This window comes from Eptatretus burgeri, chromosome 10 (assembly GCF_056783735.1).
Source record: "Eptatretus burgeri isolate ZD-2024b chromosome 10, Ebu_testis_v1, whole genome shotgun sequence".
NCBI lineage: Eukaryota > Metazoa > Chordata > Myxini > Myxiniformes > Myxinidae > Eptatretus > Eptatretus burgeri.
The window spans coordinates 22,418,907-22,440,377 of NC_140970.1; the positions used below are offsets into that span (position 1 = coordinate 22,418,907).

Consider the following 21,471-nt stretch of genomic DNA (forward strand, 5'->3'; position numbering starts at 1 on the left):
TGCATAAGCAGGTCATAGTGCAGCATCTAGAGTCCCTTGTTGTGATCAAAGTGGACAGTGCCTCGTTGCACCAGGAACTGGTTGACTTGTTGAAGAAGTATGAGCTACCGTGGAAGAACTGCATATCCATCCTCATGGACTCCTGCTCAGTCATGTGGGGATCCAAGTCAGGAGTCGAAGTTCGCATCAGGGAAAACAATGCCCCACACATGTTGGACATAGATGGGGCTCCTGTCACCATGCTCACAATGCATCCAAGAAGCTGAGCGACTTATTTGACAACTTCGCAGAGCGCATGCTCTCTGACATCTACAATGACTTCAAGTGGTCACCTGAATTAAAGCAGTTCTTGCAGGAAATCTGTGGGCTGATTGGTTTCAGGTATACCATGCCAGAGCGGTATGTCAGTCACAGGTGGCTCTCTGTGTATGATGTCAGTGTTGACACTCTGCGGCTGTGGGATGCCTTTGTTGTCTTCTACTCTGGCTTCCTCTCTCAAGCTGATTGCACACACTACTTGTCACAGGTTGTGGAGGTCTACCATCGCAGGCACGTAGACACAAAAGCCAAGGAGAGAATACGCCAGATCCATGATGCTCTGAAGAAGAAGAATATGACCAAAGATGGCAAGGCACGAAAGGAGCGTATACTGCAGTGAGTCTTCCACAAGAAGAAATTGATGAGACTGATATTGATGTTCTATACATCAGTGTTCCCGCTGCTGAAGAAGTACGTCCTCCTGTTTGAGATGAAGGCCCCACTGATCCACAAGCTCAATGACCAGCAGGTGGACCTTGTCCGAGAGTTCCTGGCCTGCTTTGTCAAACCTGAGAAGCTGCCATCCTCAGGTAAGAGGCTTCAGACCCTCGACCTGGATGAGAAAGCCAACCTGCTACAAGTGAAGAAGATGTTTCTTGGAGTTGGTGTGTCTGAGATTGTCAACACTGCCCATAGTGGAGATGGACAAGTGCATGACTTCTTGCAGAGTGTGGAGAAGGCCTATGTGACATGTGGAAAGTACCTCCAGAAAAAATGCCCCTGAATAATGCTGTCCTCAGAAGTGCCTCAGCAATTGATCCACTCAGCAGAGGGCACATTGTCAGCCAGGAACAGCTCCTGAAGTTGCCACGCCTGGTGACAAATGTCCTTGCACCTGAGGAATGTGATGCCTTTGAACTGGAGGTTCAGAGTTTCCAGATCGACTCTAGCCTGCCACCAGCTCAAGAAGATGAGTCTGCTCACATCGACGACTGGTGGACCAAGGTCTTTGAAGGTGTAAAGTACCCCCTTCTCTCAAGAATGGTGAAGGCTCTGCTGTCCTGCTTCCATGGGCCACAAGTTGAGAGTGCCTTCAATCTCATGGGAGATGTCTTGGATGTCAGATCACACTGCCTAAACATGGAGACCTACAGCGCAGTGATGGGTGTCAAGTACAATCTTCAATCATCAGGAAAAACTGCAGTGGAGTACTACAGTAGGACTGACAAACTGCACAGTCCCATAGACCTAGACCTGTGCAAGAACATGAGGGGAGCCTACAAAACCTTCAAGGCAGAACTGGCAGACAGGAGGGACAAAGAAGAAGAAAGAAGGTGAGAAGTGGGTGCAGCTGCTCTCAGTAAGTTGACCAAGCGCAAGACCAAAGAACTGACTGAGAAGGCTGCAAAGAAGGCAAGACTTTCCCACCAACGTGCAAGCAAGAAAAAGCACAACCTGAACCAAAAGACAAAGAAGTGAACAATGTTCAGTGGTTAGGCGCCTGTCGACATTATCGACTCAAGAACTCAACAACCAGTGGATGCAACAGTGTTACCAATTGTGAACTTATTATGCAAACTTTTAGTGCAACTTGTTATCAATTATTGTCAACTTATTATGCAACTTGGTATCAATTATTGTCAACTTTGTTTAATTTGCTATAAAGACAATGAAAGAATATTATCCTACAGATTGATTCATGATTTGTACAATGGATTTTGACAACAATTTACATTACAACATTGATTAATAATTTGTAAGATTAATTTCATTTATTCAATGATTGTCTTCAGTGCTTTTACCCTGTTAACAAGGACAACACGATACACAATCCTCTTAAAAGGGACCAGGAAATGCAGTAGAATGCAGGTGAGAACACCTGGAACCTTTAGCGTTCGGGGGCCGCCCAGGCCCCTGAACCCCCGCCTCAAGATTTTTTCGCCGAGGATAAAGGCCTCGGCCCATCGTTTTTTTTCAGCTAATTTTTTTTAGACTCGCTCTCATGCCTGTATATGGGAATGGACAGACTGACTAAGAGAAAATGGAATGTGACAATAAGGGTGGCTTTACGTTTGTGACCGCTTTGCCTGATGGGAGAATTGGTCACAAACGCACCGCCCATGGACCAATGTTAACAGGAAACCGGTAGCATTTAAGTGACGTACACAAGCTGGGAATCTGTAGCTACAAAATAACTGTAAAGGGAACCATACATCGTTTTGAGAGTAAAGAAAATGTCGGCACTCCTGATAGGTTCCAGGGAGCTGGGTAAAACTAAGACTGTGTTTTTCAAGCCTTCCAGCTGGAATACCAGAAATTTTCTTTCCTGTGGGTTAAACATTTTGCTAATCTCTTGGGAATCCAAGCACCCTCTTCCCATTGAGATGTCATGGCACAGCCCCAGGTGCTATCTATCTGCAAGCTCTGGCTTGATTCGGCATTGGATGTCCACGTGTGAAGCCACAGTCTGAATTTGCAAGATTTGGGTGCCACGTGCCACAGAGTTCTGAAGCACACATGCGCACGCATCCTGGTAATTGCATCCTCAAGCTCACCATGAATACATTAAGATGAGATAGATTTCTGGACTTCCATTCTTGTTACCAACATGCTTGATCCGGTACATTGCTGACATTTGCAAACAGGACCAGAAGTGGATTTGTGGAGATTCTGAGAGTCTTAATGAGGATAAAGGAAGCAATAACAAGAGTAGCGTAAGGCAAATGAAAACATGGGTGAGTTAGGGTATGTCTATATGGTATGAAAGGACAGAGGGAGTTGAGGGGTGGATTACCTCTGGGTGTGGGGGTGGTGGGGTTGAGGTGGGTTGAAGTCAGACGGACACCTGTTAATCTAACTCGACTTCACGAACTTGGTAAATGGAATAATCTTTGTTTGAAAAGCCTTAAAGCGTGCGGTCTGAACAAGTATCCTGTTCTTTGGTGCTTGTCATATTACGATGTTCATTTGCAAGCTTTGGGTCAATTTGACAAAATCTCTCACTCCTCGTTTTCTGCACTTAGCTGTGCATGGAAAGCCATAAGAAAAACTTTTTATTGTTTGTACAGCCTTGTACGGGTGGGGTCTCCCCGGTTGTTTGACATAAAGATTGCTAATGGCATCACATGAAACGCTTTGTGGGACATTCTTTTGGAATGGCAAAGCTGCTTAATTGGTGGTTTTAGGCAACCACTCATTGCACCTTCAAATCTTAGCTGTTTTTTTATTTTATTTTGTTATTTTTAGCCTGTGTGGGATGTATGTGGATTGTGCAATTTAATGCAATTCGCTCTGTTATGATGCACACCGTTTCAGATGAATTGTTTTTCGGTTCAAAATTATCGCACATTTTTCCACAGATACGAGTGCTGGATGGAATCCCCCTCATCTTGGACAACACAAGCATTGATGAGAACAATCCATGTATCCTTTTAAAGTTTGGTCTATGTTGGAGATCTCAGTGTGTGTTGTTGGTTATCTCCCTATGGGGGTTTCAGAAGGTGGAACAGAGCCCTTCCAGGTGCGTGTGCATGTGCATGTGCGTGTGTGCGTGTATTGCTTGGACCATTTAATTTGCTGGACATGACAGGTGTTTCTACTTTTGGTTGGTTCTTCTCCTCTCTCCCCTCTCCCCTCTCCCTCTCCCTCTCCTCTCCTCTCCTCTTCCTATTTGTATTGGTGTTCAGGGGCAGAGCAAGATGCATTTTATGAGGACAATACTGACATTTGGTCAATAAATTGGCATGCATGGCATTGGGCTTAATGAATCACCATGCTTGGTGTTCCCATTTGCCTTTAGTAGATGGTGTGGTTCCCAAGGAGGAGCTACCAAACATCAGCTGTCGACATGTTCAAGAAAAAATACAAGTGATTTATGGCATTCATCCATTGATGGTGAAAGCAAAGGAGCTTGTCTCATTTGAAGTGACTTGAGAGGAAGCCAAACTGATTCTATCAAGCAAGGGAATATTTGAGTGAGACTTTGTTACAAGTTTGATCATTCCTGGGATGTGCCTTTGCCTCTGATACAATGCCCCCATTGACTCAAGTACGGATTTCTAATTTGTCCTGAGTACAAACGCACAATGTCCTATACGTTTTGTAAAGGTAGTTTTGTTTTTAATCCTGGAAGCCTCAAAGAGCGGCTTAATTAAAAAGGGAATATACTGAGGAGAAATGTCTTGGTAGGTCAAGATCTTTGGGCCATTGTACTGATGCAATCTCATTTCCACTTATGGAAGACATGTCCAGCTTGAGAGTTTTTTTGGCCTTGCTGATGGAGAGTTTGATATGATTATTTGTGAGGTTTAAGTGAAGTGAAAGAGCAATATGTGGTTAAATTTCACACATTTTAGAAGCAAAGTTGGTGTAATGATAACCCGACTCCAGACTCAGTTGTGTAACTCGAATCAGACCTGCTACCAAACTCTGTGGTGAAATGGTTTGAGCGTTTGCTCTGAGTCTGGGAGGTCGGTGGTTGAAACGTCGGCCGAGTCATACAAAAGACTAAGAATGTTACATGCTGCTTCTTTGCTTGATGTTCAGCTTTTAAAAGTATAAGAGCATGGACAATAGGCTGGCATCCATGGCTAAGAGGAAATTCCTCCATGGGAAATGCCCCATTGAGCGCAGTGAGAATGGCAGTGCCATTGTTGTGATGTTCCTGGTACCCAGAATGCCCTGGGAAGTGATGGCACTTCCCCCAAGGTGTGTGTGTGTGTGTGTGTGTGTGTGTGTGTGTGTGTGTGTGTGTGTGTGTGTGTGTGTGTGTGTGTGTGTGTGTGTGTGTGTGTGTGTGTGTGTGTGTGTGTGTGTGTGTGTGTGTGTGTGTGTGTGCTTGCTTTCCACTATGAGCCTTTGATCCTGTTTAAAAAAAAAATATTCAAACATTCATCCTTTGAGTAGTTGGTGTTCATTGGGAAGCCATCAAAATTGAGTGAGACAATATGGAGCAGTGGATTGCTTCATGAGATAGCATAAGCTTTTGAAGGTGGAATGTTGAGACATTTTGAGATCTGGCATTATTCACAAGACAATTGTGTTGCTCTAACAGTCCAACTAATTATGGTCTCATGAACCTTTGACACGAAGATTCAAAAAATAGTTTATCAAATTCCACATATTGTGACAATGTGCCAAATTGTACGTGAATTGCATCATAAAAGAAAAATCAAAATATTCATTATAAAAAGAAAAATCAGAGGACACCATTATAAAAACAAGAAAAGGAGCAATCGGAGAGAACACCCTCCACCAGGACTTGTTTTGTGTGCTGGGGTGTTACGTAACTAATAATACTGGACATAACTCGAACTGCCACTTTATAACTGCTGGCAGTGTTGACCGGGTACCAAGACGTCCCCCACTTTGATGCCACCCCGCTTTGTTTGGACACCCGACCCTGACCCATGACGTTTTTTTATTATTTATTATTCTACGACTACTACTAATGCGAGGGCGTATATTGGCCTGAGCTTATGCCATCTCAGGTCCATGAATATAGCACCTCCAGACTAACCTATCCAGCATGGCAGTCCTCAGTTCCTTAATGCTGTCAAAGCCTGTGTCGCTCCGCAGTGCAATGATGTAGGTGGCATGACTTCTACCTCTTCTTGCAGTGCCCTGTGTGGGCTACCAAGGTATGAGGGGATTAGCAGACAGTTCAGGGTGCTGAACGCAGTGTCACGCCAGTCTCATCCTCCTCTCACGGACTTTGACAGATACTCTTGGCAGGCCAGCATATAAGTTGACATTCCGTACATGATCTCTTCAAGACACGTTAAAGGCTATCCTGAGCATGCGCGTGTAGACCCCATCAAATGCCTTCTCTTGTTGCACCGTAAGCGTCCATGTCTCCGCTCCATATAGCAGCACAGACTTGACTGTTGCAACAAAAAGCCGCCTTTTCATGTTATCTCTCAGCCCCGACTTCCATACTTTCCTCATACCGTGCAAGGCATTCCATGCAAGGGCTCGTCTAATCTTGATGTCCTGCTCAGTCAAGGCAATCCAGGAGCCAAGATACTTGAAGTCTTTCTTAACTTCAAGCACCATACCAGCTAAGGTAGCAATGGTGGTGTCATCAATATCATATGCCATCACCTTCGTCTTTTTGGCATTAAGCTATCGACCAATCTTCTTGCATTAGCCCTCCACAGCCAGTAGTAGATCCTTTGCCTTCATTATTCAATTGAATTTAGAATGGGATTAAAATATATTGAAATCAAATGGAAGACCAAATAGGTATAGTCCTGCATTGGAGTCATCAGAAGGAACCTGAACAAGCAAAGATGAAGTCATCAGAAGGAACCTGGATAGGATTCACATTTCAGCTGCTACTTATCGACCCTCAAACCACTCCAGGCACAGCCAAGTGAGCCTTATTGAAAAAAATCCCAGATCAAAAAAAAAAAAAATTCTGCCTGCCAGACTATGCGTTTGATCAAGTTGAAATTTAAACATCACTACTCGATCATAATTGTGAAGTTTCGTGTCGATTGATCAAGTGGTTCCAGAGAACACATTATTAAATATTTTTCTCCAATCCAATATGGCTGCCAAACCATGTGACTGATAAATTATTTGTACAACTTGTACACCTGAGGCTTGGGGAACATTTGTGTGGTTTCCCCTCGATCTGTGCAACCACTTCAGAGAAGAAGGTTTTTGAAGGTTTTTATTTATTTATTTTTAAACAATATGACTACCGAATCACATGACCGATGACAACATCAAATTTTCTGTGGACCATTTTATCCCGAGATGACCCTCAAAATTTTTCATACTGATCAGATGTAGCATTCCACATGCATTTATGACGTCATAATGAAGGCACATGTGACGTCATAAATCAGTTATTCCCCATGAGGAGTACTTGCTGTTTGCCAAGTTTCAATTCTTTCCTTGGTGCGATTTCAGAGATGCAGAGGTCCAAAGTTTTTCCATTTTTCCAATATGGCTCTCACACCACGTGACTTATGACGTCATAATTACGATAAAAACATTCTACATGAGTCGTCGCACCTTTGGTGAAAATTTCGTCTCACTCTGACAAGTGGTTGCAGAGTAAAACACAAAAGTTCTGTGCAAACAAACAACAAAAAGATGCTGTGCAGAGCACGATACTTGAAAAATCCACCCCCTCTCCAACGGTTGCCATGGATACATCAAATTGGCCATTTCATTTAGATTAAAATTGCTAATCTCAATCAAAGCTCAGGTCAATCGGATGAAAATTTATTCTTCTTCAGATTGAAATTGATTATTTTATAAGTTTGACCTTGAGTTGGCCTTTTCCTATTGACCTAAAAAAAAAAAGTTGGTTTCCCAATCCAGTGATGCAATATGCAAATCTTTTTCAAGTCAATCGGATGAAAAATGACAATTTTAGAAATATGACCTCAAGATGACCTTTGACCTCAAAATCAATCGGCTTCAGTTCAGACTACCTCTTCAACTTGGGAAAGTTTCATGACGGTCGGTTTAGAATTGTGATCTGTAAGTGAGACACACACAGACATGCAGAATAACAAAATTGACTGACCAATATCCTTAAATGTTCGATTTAGCAAGTAACAAACAAACAAATGGACCTTTGGCCAGGGTATTGATTAAATAATACATTCCTTTTGGAGAAAAATAATAATTTAAACAAGAAAAACATTAATTTTCATGAAACAATACAAGGATATAAAAAAAATTGTCATTCTATAAGCTCAAATACATTTCGAAGAGATAAAATGGTGTAAGAGGAATGGCAGAACAAAAATAAATGTAAAGAAGCGTCGACAAGGATAAATGAGCAGGACAGGATAACAAAGGAAAGAAAATGCTTGGACAATCAAGTAACAGTTCAAAAACATACATTCACACATCCTAACATCGGGTAGACAGTTATGACGGCACTGAATCCATCTTTTGTTTAAAATGTGAACCAAGTCTGGTAAATCACAATTCTTCAAACGATTTGTTTCACACCAAAACGGTAATTGTTGACTGTCCACCTAAAGGTTCTTGAGTTATTAGCAGAAAAATATTTTCTAAACTGATTGGTGGCTTTTCATTTTTTTTTATATGTAAGATTATTCATTGCTAATTGTTTATTTTTTAGCTCATGTAATTGATGACATTCAACCCATGTTTGGTCGTCAACATACTGATGTTCGATACATGATAGTGTGAAAGTTTGTGTTGTCAGGCTTGGAGGAAGGTCATCCTATTCTCTGACTTGGTTTAGTAATTTCACAGGTAGGTGTATACTACCTGGCCTATATGGAAGACTTTTCATGCAGAACCATGACTGTTTGTCCATGCCCCACTCCCAACCAGTTAGTAAGAGGGTAGAGGCTAAAAAATGCGGACGGGGTTAAGGTGGGTGGATTTTCTTACCTGAGTGTTTCCAAGCACTTTTACTGACGTACATCACATTGATGTTTATTTAACAGCTTAATGTCGCCAACATTTGTTGGATTCTCCATTGACGTTTTCTGGCAGTTATACAGTTGTATCATTGACCTTGACGGTGATAATTTATCAGCTGACTAGGGAAAATCTTTCTGGGTGGGTTGTGGGAGTGAGGAGGGGGGGGGAGAGATTCATGCCTTGTAACATCACAATCTCTGCTGGATGTTGAAACAATCCTTCCTGAAGAAATACAAGGAAATCAGACACAGGTGGAGGCCATTCAGCCCATTCATGCCTGTGCGATATCAGCACCACACTAATTTATCAAGAAGAAAATGCAAAATTAATTTATTCTTTTCTTAAATTGTGTTTTTGTATTTATTTATTTATTTTGTGGTTTTTGCATTTTTTTCCCCCTCAGGGGAGGGGGCATGAGCTTGGGTAAAAAACACATAACATCAACCATACAACACCCCTTGACGAGACCCCCACCAACAGCACTCCGTACACATGCACACAATCACCCATCAATGCTGAAACTACCTAAAAGTCTTAACATCCCCATACCCCTCTATCTCCATAACTTTCAGATACCTATCTAATTTTAATTTAAACGTATCTACTGTTTCTGCTGCCACTACCTTTCCAGGGAGACCATTCCATGCATGAACTACTCTCTGAGTAAAAGTCCCCTGCCTTAAACCATCTTAACTCTCCTCTTCTTTACTCAAGTTATGACCCCTGGTCCGATCACTGTCTAATCTGTTGAATAATTCATCTGCACTTATTTTATCAACACCTTTCATTATCTTAAACATCTCCATCATATCTCCTCGTAACCACCTCCTTTCTTGTGAATAAAGCCCTGTCTCCTTCAGCCGCTCCTCATAGCTGAGTCGAGCTAGGCTTGGAATATCGTAGCCCTGTGCCGAACCCTCTCCATGGCATCTATGTCCTTTCTGAGTTGTGGTGACCAAAACTGCACACAATATTCTAGATGTGGCCCTCACTAAATTCCAATACAATGTTAACGCCACCTCTTTTGATTGATAAATGATCCCCCTCCAAATACAACCTAAAACCACATTTGCTTTACCTATAGCTGCCTGGCATTGTGCTGCCTGCTTACCTCCCATATCTATTACCACCCCCAGCTCCTTCTCCTGTGTGACACGCTCCAAAATTACCCCTTAAATCCTGTAATCTCTATTTTCATTGTTCTTTCCCATCCCCAACACCTTACACTTGCTCAGGTTAAATTACATCTGCCAGTCTTTTGCCCAATCTATGCAAGTATCGACTCGACATCCCGAGACATTGGTTTCCCGTTGTGACAGCATTTGATTAAAAAAAAATCATTTCAATAAAAGAAAAAGATAGCTCCAGCGAACTATACCGCTCAGGTTGTTTGCATTGATCAAATAATCCCGAAGAGTACTTGACTGAATCGGGAATTGATTTTTTTACTAATTTTTTTCATTTCCCGTTTTGAATGAAAATTGATATTGCGCGTCAATGTGAAAAAAAAAACGGAGAAAAGAAAGTCGAAGAAATTATTGTGCGTAATCTTCTAAACACAATTTTTTTCATGAACATGGAAGTATTAGATCAAAATGGCAGTTTATTTTATGCTTAAAAATAAATCGTTCTTTGGCAATACAAAATGTTTGAGATTTTAAAAATATATCATTTCAAGAAAGAAAAAAAAAAAAGATAGCTCCAGCGGAACCATATCACTGAGGTTGTTTGCATTGATCAAATTCTCCTGAAGAGTACTTGACTGAATTGGGAATTGATTTTTTTTTTATAATTTTTTTCGTTGCCCGATTTGAAAGAAACTTGAGCCTGCACACCGCAGGAGAATGGTGAATAAGGTGGGCCGAAAATTTTTGTGCAATTGTCTACTGTTTTGGCTGTATTTCGGGAACATACATACATACATACATACATACATACATACATACATACAAGATGAGAATTTTAGTAATATATAAGATAGATACTTTCCTGACTCTGATCACCACCCCCTCTACTATCCACCTCACTGCCAAGGTTTGTGTCGTCTGCAAGTTTGGAAAGCCTACTCTTCACGCCACTATCCAAATCATCAATGCAAGTAATGAATAGTAATGGTCCGAGTACTGATCCGTGAGGTACCCCACTACTTACATCCTCCCAGCAAGACATCCTTCCCCTCACAGTCACTCTTTGCTTCCGATCACCCAGCCAGTTTGCAATCTAATTAGCGACCTGAACAGCCACTCCCCAAGCCCTCACTTTGGCTGACAACCTCCGATGTGGTACCTTATCAAATGCCTTCTTAAAGTCTAGACTCTAGAATCTAGATATACTATGTCCACTGCCTTTCCCTCATCTACCCAATCAGACACTGCTTCATAGAACTCTTAAAGATTTGTGAGACAGGAAATACCTTTGGTAAACCCATGCTGACGACCTTTAATTAGTTTGTATTTATTTAAATGGTTCTTCATTTGGTCCTTAATTAATGTCTCCAACACTTTTCCCACAACTGAAGTCAAACTAACAGGTCTCTTGTTTCCCAATTCTTCTCTGGATCCTTTCTTAAATAATGGTGTTCCATTTGCTATTTTCCAATCCTCCGGTACCTGTCCTGACTCCAGTGAGCTATTGAAAATATCCGTTAACATCTCGCTAACCTGCTCAGCCACCTCCATCAATACTCTCAGGTGCATATTATCTGGACCCGGAGCCTTATCTTCTCTTAGATTTCCTTGCTGTTCCTTTACTTCCTCCACCCCAACCTGGATCTTCTGTAAAAGCCCTTCCTCACCTCCTCGATATATACTCTCAGCTATTGGCAATTCTCCTGACTGTTCTTGTGTAAAAGTTGAAGCAAAATACCTGTTTAATAAGCCTGCCATCTTGCTTTCCTCACTTGCCACTCTCCCGGTGCTATTCTTCAATGGGCCCACACTGGTCCTCACCTGTTATTTTCCCCTGATATATTTAAAGAAAGCCTTGCTATTATTTTTAATATTCTTAGCCATGGCCTTTGTGGTGTCCGAGGTATGCTCTATGCCTATACACCACAGCCTTCTTGTACTCTCTTTTGGCTTGCCGAGTTATTTTCTTAACTAACTCCTAACTAAGTGATTTAAACTCTTAACTCTTAACTAAGTGATATAAATCTAACTCCAGTCCTGTTATTTTTAACCTAACAAATGCCTTCTGCTTCTCCTTAATACTATTCCTTATCTCACTACTCAACCACCCTGGCCTCTTTCTGCTTCTAGGTTTACACCTCATTGGAATGTACTTACTCTGCACTCGACACATTTGCTCCTTGAAGGTTTCCCATTTCTCTGATGCTGATTGTCCTATTATTAGCTTCTCCCAATCTACATCACCCAATTCTCTCCTCATACCCTCAAGGTTTGCCTTCCTGAAATCTAATAGCCTTACCCTACTATCCTGAACTCTAACCCTTAACAAAGTCCTTGCACACACAATGTTATGGTCACTTACTCCTAAATGCTCCCCGACCTCCACCTCCTCCATAATATTGGGAGTTACTTAAAAGGAGGTCTAACACCGCACTCCCCCTCATGGGCTTATCTGCAAACTGGGTTAAAAAGCAATCCTGGACTAAAACTAGGAAATCCTCATCTGCTTTGCCCTTTCCCTGTTTCTGGACCCAATCTATCCCTGGCAAGTTAAAATCCCCCACATCAATACTCTTCCCTTACCACATGCCCTTTTGAATTCTTCATGTACTCCTCCTTCCTCCTCTTTCTTCACACCCAGAGCCCTATAAAAGCACCCTACCAGTATCTTACTGTTTTTACAATCTCTAATCTCTACCCATACAGAATCCTCTACATTAATTCCTTCCTTAATGTCACTCCTTTCTCTTGGTGCAATGCTGTCCTTTACCCAGATTGCGGCTACTCCTAATCTCTCCTTCCGATCACACCGATATAACTTGTAGCCTTCTAGTCCTGTCCTCCAGTTACTCTCCTCCTTAAACCATGTCTCACTCACTGCAAGTATATCATACTCCTCATTATCCGCTTTGGTTTCAAGCTCTTCCATCTTATTATTTAAACTCTTGGCATTGGTGTAGAATATATTTAACTTTCCCTTCCTGAAATACTATTTTCTTGCCTGGCCTTACTCATCACAATTACATCATCACTTCCTTCATTAATACCTTCCCCACCCTCCACTGGCCTACAAAAGCCTGAGTTCCATCCTGAAATCCAATTGGGTTAAAATAAGCCTGCCATCTTTGTCCTCTTCTCAAGTAAGCATGGAGTAGGAAGAGAATCTGGTTTGGATCGCTGGCTTGCCTTTATAATTGCTGAGCAGCAAAGTCCATGCTCTTTGTATCGTGGAGCTTGGGTGGCAACACAAAGCGGCATCGCAGACGAGGTGGAATTGCTAAATGTATTGAGAAAGCCGAGTGATCTGACAGCCCAGCCCGCCCCGTTTGCAATTAAGCGAGCCGAGCTGCAGTTCCCTGAATGGGGAGTTCGTGCAGCCTCAGTGTCGCTTTCAATGGCTTCCCTGTGTGGCCTGCAGCCACTCCCCTGGTCATGTTTGCAAAACTGGGGCAGTCGCCTTGCCACTCTCAATCATGCGGCATGGCTGCGTTCAAAAGCTAAACCCCTTTGAGCCCTTTCACATGGCATCGCCACTCCCATCCTTCCATACTCACCCTCTCCCCCCTGTTCCAAGCCACAGGTGTTGCGTGTAAGAGGTCGAAGGCATTGAGAAGATTTTCACACGCTGCCTAGGAGAGAGATGTCCTTGTGTGGCTGTCCCCCCCCCCCATGTATTATCTCTTAGTTTTTTTATTATTATTATTTTTTTTGTAATCCCTCATTGTGATATATTTTATTTTGTCCAAATATTCTTCGTTTTCTTTCTCCTACTCTTTTTTTTTTAATGTTTTTTTGTTTGTTTGCTTGTTTGCTTGTTTGTTACTTCTCCTTATGCTCCTCCTGTCCTTGTATGTTTGTCCTCGTCTCACCAGTTATTGTCTTCCTCTCCTCAAGCTTTCCCTTGCTCTAGTAGATAGTGCCCATTGTGTCGTCCAGATGAAGCTAAGACAGCACTGTAACAATGGTGTCTGTGTGAACTTGACCATTGAATGCTTGTGACCATTGCACACTGATCCTTTTGAGTGGTGGTTCCATGGCATTCTTGGTGAGGGGTCTCCCTTGATTGATGATTCGATTTGGTTTAATTGTGGATTTTTCCCCCTCTGAATCCACCCACTTCTTGTGAGTGATTAATTCACTCATTATGGAAATCGTATGTATTTGTTGTACAGCTCCTTTTCTTTGGCCTTTCTTATTGCTTTCTGAAATTTTTGTTTCTTATGTCTTTGCTTGTTTGCTTACTTGTTCTTTTACTTGTATCTTTGCTTCATTCTATCTTTGATAGGAAATATATATATATATATATATATATATATATATATATATATATATATATATATATATATATATATATATATATATATATATATATATATATATATATATATATATATAATATCTCTTTGCCAAACATTTGTTGGTGAGAGTAATTGGCCACAGGTGCCTTCATGACTGACAGGATGAACATTTACTTTGAGAAGGTTTATGTGTTTAAATATCTTTGCATTTGTCGTCATTTGGCTTTAAGTCGGCTGTTTTAATTAATTTTTTTAATCAAAACAAATTACTTATTGATCTTATTGTCCTAATGATAAAGCCACCAAGGTGGCCATTGTCCCCCACCACGGCCATCCGTGTCTTCCGCCCATCCCCCACCACGGCCATCCGTGTTTTCCGGCCATCCGTGTCTTCTGCCTGGTTTTTTCCGCCTCCCCGCTGTGGAGGTGGAATTGCTGAGTTCTCATATTCTCACCCTTCCCTCTCCTTTTTAGTTCGCCTGTTCGAAGAACAGAGAGCTATAGCGATACCCCCGGCGTGAGCGTGAGCGTGAGCGTGAGCGTGAAAATGTTAAATTTTTTGTATTACAGAAAAACTCCTCGACGGATTTCGACGAAACTTGGTGGGGGGGTCGGGGGGGTTAGGTATGGTCCAAGGATCATGCCATGAGATTTTGGACTTGGTCCCCCCCCCCAAAAAAAATTGTTAGAGAATTTTTTTTTTTGCATTTCTACATGTTTTAAGTGATTTCTAACCCCCCCCCCCCCCGAAAAAAAAAGTTGTTAGAGAAAAAAAAATTTTCTTTGCATTTCTACATGTTTTGTTAGTCAGGGCGACGTTTTCCAACCCCCCAAAAAAAAGTTATAGAATTATAAAAAATATTAATTATTAGATTCGTCTTTTAAAAACGATAAATGTATAAACGGGCGAGCATTGGGTGGCTTTGACACCAACTCTGGTTATACCTCTGCTGACGAAATCGCCGGAGACATTTGGGTTATCTGTCTATGCTAATTTTCTCTACTTTTTTTTTTTTTTAATTTTTTTTTTTATTTTTATTTCTGCAACCCACTTATCTGATTGGCACAATTTTCACCGTCGGGGCAACTACTCACGTATAATGTTTTATTGATAATTATTACGCCATAGGTCATGTGCTCTGGCAGCCATGTTGGAAAAAAGGAAAAAAACTTTGGACCTCTGTACCTCTGAAACCGCTTCATGGAAAATTTTGAAACTTGGCACATGGCAAGTACTCCACATGGGAAACAAGTGGTAATTTATTTCTTTATTTATTTTTAATGTCATCGGTGGCTTCGTTATGATGTCATAACTGCATAGGTCAAACGCTTTATCCAATCAGTATGAAAAATTTTGAGGGTCATCTCGGGCTAAATTGTATGTGGGTGGGGGGGGAATTGATGATGTCATCGGTCATGTGGTTCGGCAGCCATATGTCTTTTTCAACATTCAAATCTTTAAAAGTCTTCTCGAAAACGACTGAACAAATCAAAGCGAAACCTTACAGGCATGATCGCCTATCCATGAGGAACAAAAAGTTCTCCACCTATGATGATGTTGGTCACCTGGTTTGGCTGCTTTGATTTTTGGAAGAATAAAACTTTTAAAACCTTTTTCCAGAACGGCTTGACAGATCGAGCGGAAACTCCGCCCACATATTGCTCAAGCCTTGGGGAAACCAAGACGTTCATGAATAATTAGGAGGTCACATGGTCTGGCAACCATATTGGATTGAACGAAAGTCTTTAAAAAATTCTCTCTCAAACCGCTTCATCATTTGACATGAAACTTCAGTTATGATCTCGTTTACTTAGGGAATATATTGTTGTGGGAATCCGCCACGTTCGGCGTGCGGACGACCGTTCTCGCCAAATCGCGGTCGCGTGCCCACCGAAGGCCGCAATCCAGTCGTGACTTTCCGGACCAACCCCGAAATCCAGTCACGGATGCCTTAATGCATCATAAACTAGCCAATTATTCTGTCCACGCGCTACAGGGTCGATCGCCGAATTATCGATGTACCTAATTATTCGCATGGACAGAAATACCAGGAGTTCATGCCTCAACGGGACCTGCACGAAAACGAGCCGCTTAAGCAGCTCGTTCCGTATGCGAATGCAGAGCGGTTTTAATTCGCCAAATCCCGTCGGACCAGATTTACTTTTAGCGGCTTTAAAAGTCAGTTAATATCCCGAGCGCACCATGGCAGTCAATACAGGAAGCGACGCAACGAGCAGATTGACATTCCAACAAGGGGTATTTATTTTTACATGTAAGCAGTCAATGAATGGGGATAGGGGACAAGACACGAGCAAAAGCCTACAGCCGATTGCTATTTCATTTACAGCACGCACTTAATAACAATTTTACTTAAAGACAAGGCGCCACAGACTTTCATACAAAAACCCAGGAAAGAAAAGACACAGGCTCGTAAGCCTTTAATATTCCTCAGAGCCGGGATGACCGCAGGGGCTCCGAGAGGCCAGGCCGGTTACCTTGCCACCCTGGTGGCGACTCGATGGGCTTTTGGTCAGTGACGCTTGGTATCTGTCTCTCTGGCTCGTTGTCAACGCGGCAGCGGTTGTAATGGCGGCTTGGTTGGTCCAAGGCCTAGCAGCACGCCCGACTTTCCACGGCCGTCTCCTCGACTTGGTTGGTCCGGGGCCTGGCAGCGCGCCCAACTTTCGATGGCCGTCTCCCCGACGACTCCAACGAACTGCCCTCCAACCGACTCAACTGCTCTCCAGCCGCCAACCGACTGCTCTCCAACGACCCAGCCCAACTGACTTCTCGGCATTCCAGCACGGCTTTTTATCGGTCCGGGGGCGCTAGTTCTTTCACCTCTCACCCGAGGCTCGGCCCCACCCCATTTTCACCTTCAACCCTTCACCCCCGGATGGCTCCGCCCCTTTCACTACTGATTGGACAGTTCCTTTCTCGGCAGAGGTCGTTCTGATCCATTTATGCAAATCAGCCGCGAAACGGCCGATTGCACACCGACGCTCCGATTGGCTGGCTTTTTCCAGGGCAAAGCACGTTCTGATCCATTTATGCAAATCAGCCGCTCCACGGCTGACTGCACACGGACGCTGGAATGTGGCTCTCCCTGTTGCGCCGTGAGTTCGTAACAACGGCATATTGGCGCTGTGTTGTGGAGATGACGTGGTTGTAGACTCTGTGGCGTTGTGGTGGGGATGGCGTGGTTGTGGAGATGATGTGGTTGTGGAGTTTGTTTAAAATAAAAGATAGCACAGAATAACGGCTAACTCAGAGATTCACAGCACGGCCCACAAACATTGTCCGTTATACATTGGTGGGGGAATCTAACCTGGAACACACACTTATCGAAATAACTGATCTTCGGGGAACCTGAATGGTGTTCTGTGAATTTCCACCACCATAACATGTTTTAAATTTCATCCCGATGGGACGCATGGTCTGGCAGCCAGTGTTATTTAAAGTTTTCAATTTGGGTTCAGGGATTTAAATCAAACTTGGTACAAGTATGTATAATGATATAATAATGTGGGGTGGAGGCTTATCTGTTGACTTCATGATGTTGAAGAGTGCCATTCTTGTTATACCTATTCTTTGTTTTGTTGTTCCTTCTTTCCCCACTTGTGTCTTTTATTTTTGCCTTCTTCAATACTCCTGTAGGATAGGAGGGGATTTGTAGCTGTTGTAGGTTTGTTTCTCCAATTAGTGTCCCCAATTTTTTAATGGAACCCCAGAGTTTCTTCGACCCCTCGGTGTCCTAACTTGCCATTTAGTTATTTATTTATTTATTATTTTTTCTTTCTGCACTCCCAATTTCTGATTCCGAGCTGCATCTCAGAGCCGGCTGGGACATTAGGAATGAAATTTTGCATCAATAATGAGACTCGAAATTATGTGGGGTTGACAGAATTGGTTTGACCTTGACCTATTTTTAAGCCATGACCTAATTATAGACATTTTTACATTTTTCACTATAACTCGACTAAGGTTGGTTTATCTGATTGGAATGGAATTGCCCTCTCTCGGCAGACGAAGCAAAGCGCATTTACACTAATTTACATCATACCCCTCTGAGTTAAAGGTCAAGGTCAAATAGCAGTCTTTAAAAAAAAAAAATTTTGTCATCGTTCAATTTTTCCAACGTGAACTCCTTGGCCTTCCAAAATGTTCTTGCATCATAATGTATCTGCATTGAAGTTGTGCACCTGATATTTAATTAGTGTCCTTGATCTCCTTTTTCAGATTGTGATCTAATTAAGAAAAACACCTTTTTGATCATAACTTGAATAATTTTCCTCTGATTTGCATGTTGAGTTTTATGGATAGATTGTAAATTGGGACAAATTTTCTTAATTTACACTCTATCTCTAAATGTTGAAGTTCAAGGTCACACGGTGGTCTGAAAAAAAAAACAAAAAAATGGCCATCATTGGATCGCAGCCAAGGGTAAATTGCAGGTGGTCACAGATACTGTATCTTGTCATTATTGAAATTGCTTGTTTGTGTCAGTTTCTGTCAGATCTCATTAATTTGTTTTTTCTTTGTTTTGTTTCTTCTTCAATGTTAAGTGTGGTCATCCCATTCCCCTTTGCTTACTCTCATTCTTCCCCTTGCCATTTTTTCTTCCAAGTGTCCCTCTGTTCTCCCTCCACTCTGGTGTTGGTGTGTTTCTCCACTTTTTGCTTTGTTCTTTTTGTTCTGTTTTCTCGCTCTTCCACGAGTCTTGACTTTGTATCCAAGAATTTGTACTTTTCCACCAAACTTTAAATTAGTTTAATAAAGTGTGGATAATTATTATGTAATACGCAGCAGAAAAATGCAGTTTTTGTTTTATTTTTGGAAACGAAAGATTCAATTTCACATTTTCATGAAAATAGTGGAATTTTGAACACTTTTGCTCTCCCACCACACCACTCCTCCCCCTCCCTTTTTTTCTTCCTCTCTCCTTCCATCTTCTGTCCTTTTTTTTTTCACCTCTCCTCTGAAATATATATATATATATATATATATATATATATATATATATATATATATATATATATATATATAACATTTGTAAATGGCCTATAATTTTGTCTTGTTTTTGGAATTTATATATTTGTCACTCATGTTTCTGTAAGGATTGAGGTTTACCACAGGTATAATATATCCATGTGTTTAAGCAGTAAAGGAACGTCGCCCTGACTATTGAAGCCGCACCAAGCTTGGAAATTAAGATGATTGTGAAACCAAGAAATTGGTATGGTGTTAACACTCCAATATGTGCATTGCTCTGCTGTCAAACCTTTGTTCGTACTCCTTTAACCAAAAATATTTACCATTGTCTATGCCATCCAAAGTTAAATCCAGCGCTTGTCTCGTTGTCTCTTGCTTCATGTGGCCTCGTGACAGCTTAGCCTCATGATGCTGGCACACCAGGTATAAATTCCAGTTTGCTGCTCCCACTCCTGCCTCGTTTGCCATTTCATCCTGTAGCCAAGCCAATACATTATGTAGCTTCTGACAAGATATAATTATGAAATAATTGGAAGCATTTTATTTGAAAATTTTCCTTCTCAACGAGTTTTCATGCCTGCTGTCATTTATCATAACCATTGAGCTCGGCTGCTGTCCAACATGAGGTGAAAATGGACTTGCAGAAGAGCTCCAAACGTGATAGAGCACAATACTCTGATCCAGGGAATGATAGCTGGTATTTGGGATGGCTTGAAAGCACGGTCTGGTCGACAGGCTGGATTATCTGAGGCCCAGAGGGCTTTTTTTTGGTTACCAACAAGCGGCTCAGACTTTGGTTTTGCATTCCGAGGTGCCTATCAGCAGGAGCCAGTTTTAAACCTGTAAGTGTACAGTAGGGGATTGTCCTGTCATTGGTTAATGCATTTCTCATCTTGTGGCTTTTTCTTTGGCAGAAAGATTCAAAATGTCATTGTTCCTAAATGTGCTGGGAGAGTGCTTGGGAAAGCAAATAAACTACCCCTTCTCTTCCCACCCCCCCCCCCCCCAGTTATAGTTAATCGGGCTTGTGCATATATATTGCATTATGACACTTAGGATATAGATTTTAACCTTTAGCCTCATAATCGTCACAGTAAGCATAGTAAGGGTAGGGTGGGAATAGGAGGAGGAGGCAGAGGAGGTGTTAAGTGGTGCTTTCAACCCATACACAACTTGGATGGGGGAGGTTGGTCATTAAAATTAGGACTAGCCTCAAAGAATCTATAATACTAAAATGATTGACAGTTCCTGGGCTGCAACTTCTTTCTGGAGAGTTTAGACTTACCATGCTCATTTGCCCAAAATTAACCGCAAACTTATTTTCACACGAGGAAGATCATTGCCAAAATTTAAAAAAATTGCGATCCTTAAACAAATTGATAGAAAAAGTTTACCGTAAATACACCACTTTCAGTGATCTGAGCAAGTACTCTGACGTTAATTTATCACGTAAATGCTGCACAGCTCTTCATCCTTGTACATGTATTGATGACTTTGCTTATTTCTGATTGGGTACCCAACTTTTTATCAACTTCTTAAAATAATATAAATAAAACGAGTTCTCGTGCTTCATGTCATCTTGCTACATTAGCCCCTGTTTTACGCCAAACAAATTATTTACTATAAGTAATAGGTGTCCACAACCATGCTTGACCATGTTGTGGAACGTCGACCAAGGCCGTCCCAATTTGAAGAAATCAAACTTTGTGTTTTATGCCTCCACTGATGAAGTCGGCAGAGGTATTATGTTTTCGGGTTGTCTGTACGTCCGTCCGTGCATCCCTCCGTGATGTTTGTCTAACCCTAACTTCTCTTTTTTTTTTTCTCTGCAACCACTTATCCGATTGACAAATTTTCACCATAGGTGCAACTATTCATGTATAATATGTAATGATTATGACACCATAGGTCATGTGTTGTGATAGCCATGTTGGAACAAAGGAAAAACTTTGGACCTCTATATTTCCAAAACTGCTCCATGGAAAAAATTGAAACTTAACACATGTGAAGTACTCCCCATGGGAAACGAGTGCGTTTTATATTTTTGTTTTTTTATGTCATAGGTGGCTTTGTTATGAGGTCATTGCATGTATCAAACACTTTATCCGATCAGCATGAAAATTTCTGAGGGTCATCTCGAGCTAAATTGTATGTGGGAAAATTAATGTCATCAGTCATGTGGTTCGGCAGCTGTATTTTTTTTTTTTTTGTAAACATAAAAGCCGTCAGCAATAATGTAGGCGTATCTGTCGATGTTTTGACGTCAAAGTGCCGTTGGAGTTTGTTTTCTATTTTCTTCTGCCCTCACCTTTTCTCCTTTATTAGGGCATCACTACCGAGATGACCGAATAAAGCCAGACCAAATGTCCGTCCG

The 21,471-nt window shown here is 41.7% G+C and overlaps 1 protein-coding gene across 1 annotated transcript in view; it reads left to right on the forward strand.

The window, feature by feature from the left end:
• ATXN10 (ataxin 10) overlaps nucleotides 1–21,471 on the forward strand; it is a 95,378-nt gene that overhangs the window by 61,531 nt on the left and 12,376 nt on the right. Inside the window, exon 10 of the mRNA XM_085897388.1 lies at nucleotides 3,618–3,681. Coding sequence (XP_085753514.1) covers nucleotides 3,618–3,681 — 64 coding nt within the window. The remainder of the gene's footprint in view (nucleotides 1–3,617; nucleotides 3,682–21,471) is intronic.